This window comes from Populus euphratica, unplaced genomic scaffold (genome assembly GCF_000495115.2).
Source record: "Populus euphratica unplaced genomic scaffold, PopEup_1.0 scaffold585.1, whole genome shotgun sequence".
NCBI lineage: Eukaryota > Viridiplantae > Streptophyta > Magnoliopsida > Malpighiales > Salicaceae > Populus > Populus euphratica.
The window spans coordinates 16,004-24,307 of NW_011500456.1; the positions used below are offsets into that span (position 1 = coordinate 16,004).

General features: G+C 27.1%; 1 protein-coding gene across 1 annotated transcript; it reads right to left on the reverse strand.

Moving 5' to 3' along the window:
- Positions 1-5,611: 5,611 nt before the first annotated feature.
- LOC105114793 (isoflavone 2'-hydroxylase-like) lies at positions 5,612-7,498 on the reverse strand. The gene is made up of 2 exons (XM_011011476.1): positions 6,512-7,498; positions 5,612-6,341 (listed from the first exon to the last, which is right to left on the reverse strand). Exons 1-2 carry the CDS (start codon positions 7,397-7,399, stop codon positions 5,733-5,735), a joined length of 1,497 nt encoding a protein of 498 aa, XP_011009778.1. The 5' UTR covers positions 7,400-7,498; the 3' UTR covers positions 5,612-5,732.
- Between the last annotated feature and the right edge of the window lie 806 nt (positions 7,499-8,304).

Consider the following 8,304-nt stretch of genomic DNA (forward strand, 5'->3'; position numbering starts at 1 on the left):
AGGTTGATTATTAATTTTTTTTTGAATTTTAAATTATTCTTTCTAAATACTTTAATTTTATTTGTATTAAATAAGAAATGAAAATTTGATTTAAATGCAGGGTATTTTAGGAAATAAAGTATTTAATTGTGATGAAAAAAATATCAAATTACATTTTAATATGAAAATATAAATATTTAAATCTATATCTTTCTAAAATAAAGAATTTAACTAATTATTTCATTAAAAAATAATAATTTACTCATTTTTATCATTTTCAATGAGTTTTCAACACATCCACGATACAACCCACAATTTCATTTTAATGGGAATGGAAAGTGTGAAGATAATGCTTTGCCTTTTGATTGTGCTCAACTATATGTATGCAGTGTAAAGATAATGCTTTATCTTATGATTGTGCTCACCTTTAGAAAAAGCATAAATCATGAACTCTGAAATTTATATTCTAATATCACAGGGGATAGCATGTCAAGCTATGGTTAAAAATAGAAAAAGAATCTCTATTTAATTTCACAGTAAATAATAACTTTTTTAAATTACGTTGTATTGTTGTTTATTAAAAAATAAATAAATTATGTTCTTATGCCTTAAATTATCTAAAATTACATGTTTTACTTGAAATCTAAACCAAGAATGTGGTTTTGGATTGAGCGTTGAAGATGATCTAATTCCTAACTACACAGTAGTTGGGCATTAATCCTTGATGAGTTATATTGATTAATATTGTACATGTAAGAATTATGTGGATTAGAATGAGTATGAAAGCCACTACTTACTCTAGATGGGTTTATATAAGATAACGTTCATCCAACTCAACTCATTAGTAGCATCACAAAAAATATTACACATCCCAACATGGGTGGATAATGGACTGGATTTATAAAAAAATAAGGGTAATTAAAAAGATAGTTGGCATGACTGATCGACCTAAATGATCCAACAAGATTTAATTAAAATTTTAGTTATAATTTTTAAATTATTTTTTTATTTTTTATCAAAATAATATTATTTTAATTTATAAAAAAATTAAAATTAATCAAATAATCCGATAATCCCGTTAAAACCTGTAATTAATATCTTGAAGCAAGTCAACAACCCAACCAGGTTAAAAAAAGACTGGTAAAAAGCGCACTGGCCAGTTCAAATATCAAATAGTCAATCTTCAAAGATCGAAGCAAGAATAAGTCCTCCATCATGGATTGATTCTAGAATATCTATTAGAAGAACGAGACGGTTTTATTTTAATAAAAAATCATTAACCCTATAACTCATAGGTTAGCTTACGCAATAGATGAGTGCTTTGTCTTGTTTGTTGTGACTAGTTTTCACATTGGAAACGTGTCTTTTAGTTGCTCATGGTTTTTGAACCAAAAGAGAAAAAAGAAAAAAAAGTTCCTTGTAGTTTTATGTCAAGTGGGCTTTGTATGAGAAAAAAAAAGAAGAAAAAAAAAAGAAAATAGCGGTGATGGTTGTTTCTATATTTTTTGAATTCGTGAGAGTATATTCTTAAGCGTCGAACATGTGTAGGAAGTTTCTAATTAGAATTACCTATTCTTGCCGCACATGGTTATGGTTATATTGTGTGCTAGCTTAAATTTTTCTTAATATAAAAAACATATCTTGATTATAAAATCAATCCGGTTGATTTGATCAGCATGTAAATTAAAATATAAAATTAAAATAATTTTATAAAAAAATTATTAAGTTTAAAGTTCAATAACTTAATTTAAAAGAATGGAAATAAAAAAAATTAATTAAAAAAAAAAGTCAAAGAAAGAAGTCCGAATTTACATAAGTTAATTTTATTAACACGCCAAACATGATATGAGATCAAAATTATTATTTAAAAAAAATTAAAATTAAATCAATAAAAAAATAAAAATAAAAATCTAAGTTAACACATGTTAACTTGACTAACTTGTACCTAAGTTAACCCTATAAAAAAGAAAGTGGAAAACATCACATCACAAAGTTCAATGGTCAATAATTTAATATAAATGATAACATTGAAAAAAATTAATTTTATAAAAAACCTTTAGTCAATCCGAATTAACTTGACTAATCCACGACTCATAAGGATAAATCTATAAAAAAAAAATAAAACAAATTATGAAGTTCAATGCCTAATAACTCAATGTCGAATGACGAAACTAAAACAATAAATTTTAGAAAGGACCTAATTAAAACTAAATTTAAACGAGACTAATTTTTAAAATCAGTGCCTCGATGCATGAGATTGGGATTACGTTGTAGAAGGTAGACATTAAAGAGTATCGAAGAAAAATTCTCTATGATAAAAAAAATTAAAATCAAAATGCTGAAGACCAAATCTTGTCCAAAAACTAAATGAAAGAAAATAATTAGAGAATGAGTTCAAAAGAAAAATAAATGAAGAAAATGATAAAAAAAAATGACCAAAATTGAAAAAATAAATGAAGAAAATGATAAAAAAAATGACCAAAATTGGAAAAAAAAATTGAATAAAATAAAATGTTAAAGAAAAAAAATAAAAAATAAAAACTAAATAAAGCAAAGGATAAAAAAATATAGGAACTAAAAGAATGATGACCAAATTAGATATAAAAATTCAATGAAATGAAAAGTTGAGAGATGAAATATAAAAACAATAAATTTTAAAAAGAATTAAAATAAAAATAAAAATAAATAAAAAGGATAATAATCAAATTCAAAATGAATACAAATTAGCCAATACAATTGAATTTTTAAAAGTTTAGCGTGAATACCAGGATCCATGGAAAAGAAAAAAGAGAAAAGAAAAAAAAATCAACCATAACTAAATCACTATAAATATAACTATAAGTGCCACTCTATTAGCTTCACCACCATCAAATGTGTTGGATAACATAGTGATTGGCTGCTTTAAATATTGAATAACTCTTCACATGTTCTCCAAAAAGCATAAAAAATAACCAAGCATGCATAGCACATATCAACAATATTTTTATTTAAAAATATTTTAACATTAAATATTTTAACATGTTTAATTACTTAATAATCTTTATTGGTATCACCATATAGAAAAGACAAAAATATTTTTTCAAATGGGTGTTAGATTTTTTTTAAAAAAAGTTCAATTTGCTATTTATCTATGCTAAATATTAAAAAAACCAAAAACCCATCACTTCCTGTTCAATATTCTTTTAACTTTTGAGGGTATCTACATCAATTTGTTGTGTAACAAAAATTAAAAAGATAAAATAGCCTCTTAACAAAGGTTCTAGAATTTTTTTGCTTTTAAAAGCACCAAAGTTATTTTACTGCATGAAAAAAAATACTCAAACTAAATTGTTTCGAATTAATTTATCAATGACCATGAAATTTTATAGAAAAGATTATTTTACCCTATTAGTTAAGCAATTGGTTTTTGAAGAGAAGATAAAGAATTAAATATATTGTATTAATCCACAATGTTTTATCTTTCATACTACAATACATCATTAACCTTTTTTAGTTTTTAACTAGTTTTACATTCTTATTTGGATTTTAAATTAATTTTTAATGTAAAAAAATCAATATTATGAATGTGTTTTTAAATATCATGATATGTTTTAATTAAAAAACTTAAAGATATTGTTTATGTTTAATAATATAAAAAAATGTAAACTAATAAAATTCTAAAGTTAATTAAATATTAAAGCAAAATGCTAATGTTCTTAGTCAAAGTAAAAGATAAATAAATATGCAAATGTTTAATCCCGACTATTTTTTTTATTTTTTTATTTTTTTAATTTCATTTTAGAGTTTAATTATGGTTTCTAAGAAAAAAAATGTTTTATTTTTTTATAAATAAATCATGTAAATATATTTTTATGTAAAATATAAAAGGAAAAAAATTAAAGAAAATTATAAGAATCTCCTTGAAGCATTATGAAATTAAATAATAAAACATAAGAGAGAAGAAATTAATTAAAAGTAAAAACAAAAAATTAATGAAAAGTAAAAACAAGAAAAGGATATATTAATTAAAATTTAAATAAAAAGTTAACCAAAATACATAAAATTAAAAAACAAACAACATATTTGTTTGTTATGCCAGATAACTTGTCCGTTAATAGAGAATTTTCAAGTCATTTCTAGTGATTGAAAAATAAAGATCTAAGTTTTGGGATAAAAAAAACTCAATTTTTAATTTATTTTAACATGAAAGCATGTCAAAATACCATAAAAAGCTTAATAAACACATTTCTAACTTAGAACATCCTCTAACTAATCTAAATAAACAAAAAATCAATGAATTAAAAAAAAATTATGAACCTTGTTTTACTGTTTTTGACATAATAGAAGGTCAACATAATATCTATTAAATTTCTCTAAAAAATAAAAACTTATTGACAAGAAAATTATTCTTTTTAAGTGATCCAAATACAGTCTTCCAGACACTTTCTTTCTCCTAACTTTTTCTAGTGACTCTCTTTCTCTCTCTTCTTAACATCCCAGGATTAAAACATAAAATAAATAAAGTTTTAGATTAAATTGTAAATTTCTAAAGCAATAATACCGAACAATACATAAACTAAACATTCAAGGAGCAAAAACAACTTGCCGCACTAAAATCTAGATGAGTATGTTTTGTTTTTATTTTTTGTTTTATTTTTTTTGAAGTTGATCATTTTTTTAAATTTCTTTTTCAATGATAACCTAAAGCTTTATTTCACAAAAGTGATTTTTAATCAATTGTTGGAATATTCCAGACATTTGAAAGATATCGAAATACATAAAAATAAAAAAAAGATTAAAATGAAAAAAATATACGGGGATCGAAATGAAAAAAGAAGAAGTTACTTTGCTATTAAAAAAAAGGTTTTTTTTTTTTAAGAGGATAAATAAAAATGATGTGAAGAAAAACATGAAATTAACGTAGGACTCAAATATACAGTTTTAAATTAATTGATTAGTACTGTTAAATTATATTCAAAATTTCTACTTATTAGTTCCTTGGGCTGCCGTTTTAAGCTTCCAGGCTAACAAGCTTAAGATCGAACGTAGAATTAAAAAATAAGATGATAATTTTATCTACCCTTTTTGGATACTAATTTAAATTAATTTATATAAATAAGTCTTTTAAATAGTTATTTTATTCTATATTATGAAATGAATATTATTAAACTCACCTAAACAATATTATTTACATAATAAATATCAAAATAAATATTTAAAATTCAATAAATAAAATATAAATATTTAATTTTTTTACTTGTTTAATTTTTTATATTTTTTAATGTGAAAAATGTTTAAGAATATAATCGATTGTATTTTAAATTATTTTTTATTTGAAAATATATTAAAATAATATTTTTTAAATTATTTTTTATTATCAGAAGTAAATGAGAAAAATATATAAAAAATAATTTTAAAAAAATTGTTTTTGTCAAATTTTGCCCCAGCATTTGGTATGGAATAGCAAACGGAGGCTTAAAAGCAAAACATCTAGAACTTTATCAGGCTGGAAAGCATTAATCCACTACTGTTTCACAAATCAAATAATAGTCAAATATATTTCAACGACACGTATTCAGTCAAAGCTGGTTTTTTTTATCTTCCTAACTCCACCAATTTCGAAAGTTTACAATAGCACGTCACTCAACAAGGATACGGAAAAGTAATAATGCTCTGCATAGAATATGAACTCACATTACATTTATTGCCCTCATACCTGTATTTATTTCCTAACCGATATCACTAAATTCAGATGAAAAAGGGTTGAATGCAGCTTAAGCGAGCAGGCTGCGAGTGTTCGGGCGAGCTTTGCAGATGAGTTGCAGTGGGGTAATTTTCAGCATGAGTGTTGCTGCCGTTTCAGTCATATCGACGTCCTTTCCATCAATAGTTGAGAACTCAAAACATTGAAGCAATTGGCTCATAACCATGTTTATCACTCTAAGTGCCATGCCTTCTCCGGGACAACCTCTCCGTCCTAACCCAAATGGCATTAGCCTGTATGGTTCCCCTTTCCCATTTTCAAATCTTTCAGGCATGAAACTTAATGGATCCTCCCACACGTCGGGATTTCTATGAATGGACCATGCATTTACAAGTACCATTGCACCTGATGGAATATCATAGCCTCCAAGGGAGCAGCGCTCGGATGCCACATGTGGTACCAGGAGCGGAGCTGGTGGACATAATCTCAGGTTTTCATAGATGATACACTGAATATAATGTAGATTAGAGAAATCTGGTTCATCCACCAAGCGGTCTTGACCAACTTGGGTGTCCACTTCGTCTATCGCTTTCTTTAATACGCGTGGATTATTAAGCAGGTTGGAAAATGCCCATTCTAAAGACATAGCAGAGGTCTTTGTCCCGGCAACCAACATCATCTGCAGAAAATAGTGGATAACCAGTCATAAATCAGAAAGATTGAAACCAAAGGAATATATATACATATATAATTAGAATAACCATAAGTCGTCAGATATACGTTTTTATTACTTATTTATCCAAAAATAGAAAAAGAATTTAGGCCAGCAGAGTGAGATTTGAGACTAACCAGAATAATGCCTTTGATGATTTCGTCGGTATAGTATTCTGGTTCCGATTCTTGCAAAGCGAGCAAATGGCTAACCATGGTGTTTCTATCCTTATCAACTCTATGTTCATCAATGAGTCCTTGCCAGAAAGCGTCCATCCTTTTACCTAGCTGAGTCATCCTGTTCTTAAATCCATCATAATCAACGCACTGCAAAATGGGAAATAAATCCCCAAGATTTGTCACCCTAGTACACTCAGAAAACTCCTGCATCATGTCCTTAAATCTCCTTGACTCTTCAAGCCCGTCAACATCTTCACCATAATACTTCTTCCCTGCAACCATTCTCATCATTATATTAAAGTTAAGATCCAACAACATTGTCCTTAATTCTATCACGGCGGAACCATCCCCACACGTTTTATGAATTTTACGGAGTAAATTCTTTACTTCTTCTCTTCGGACGCTCGAAAATGTGTTGAGGCGACTTGATGAGAAGACTTCGATGGCAGTAAGGCGACGGAGATTACGCCAATGATCACCATATGGTGCTGCAGCAAGGGTGGTGAAGTTGTAGTTCAATACCTTGCCATTTAGAAAAGGAGGACGGTTGGCCAAGATAATGTCATTCTTGGTGAAACATTCTTCGACGGCTGATGGTGATGATACGATGATCACAGTTCGGAACCCAAATTTAAGAGTCACGATTGGACCATTTTTTTGTGCGATGTCGTGTAGAGTTCGGTGGATGGCCCTGGGTTGTTTGAGGAGAGGAAGATGGCCTAAAATTAGTCGACCTGGTGGGCTTGGTGGGAGCTTCATGCGGTACTTTCTTGCATTTTGCAAGAGGGTGACAACAAGAAGAAGAAAGAAACCACCCAGAAGAGAGTACTGCAGGATGTCTTCCATTTTTTTAACTGATTGATAGTACTCTTGTCTAATTAACCAGTTCTAATGTTTTGGGATGTGAATCAGAAGATCTAATCCCTCTTCTATTTATATAGAATGATTGCTTCGGACTTCTGCTCTCTATTTGAATTTAATTTGTAGGATTTTAACCGGTTCGCATTCTTTGACCTTGATTTAATGTTACTACTTGGTTTTATTATTATTATTATTATTATTATTATTTATTTATATTTTGATTTGGTCTTTCTAAAATTAAAGGATGGACAAGCCGTCGCAGGTATAGTTATTTATTTAATTTTTAATTGATTAGAGTGGTTTTGAGTTGGTCTAAAGCAAATTATTTACATATTAATGCCTCGCATGTCAAATAAGAAAAACACGTATTATTTTATATTTATTTTTTATTAAATTATAATAAAACTTATATATATTCAAATTATTTTATATTTAATTTTTATTAAATTATAATAAATATGATGAGATTTGAATTCATTATCATCTAATTAAAAAAACTCTAACACCATATCAAAAAATTATATATCAATTTAAAAACTTAAATTATTAAATAAAATTGTAAAAATAATTTTATATTATTTTTCAAAAACACAAGATAATTTTCAGGGACTTCACTGCCGGCCTGGATTGGAAAGAAAAAAATAAATGTTTTTGTGATGTTATATAAGGAAGCTAACTAATTAATTCAGAGACTAGTCAAAGAAAGAACATAAAAACTGAATAATTTATCGAACGGGGCTGAATAATTTCCGGTTTCACATGCAGATATATTAGACCATCTCTTGTTTGATTGTTTCGTAGAAATAGTCGTTCTTTTCTGGATAGCTACTATTTTTTTCTCTGTACAGTGAAAACAACAATGGAGTCGACACAGGTTTTGGTTCAATGGA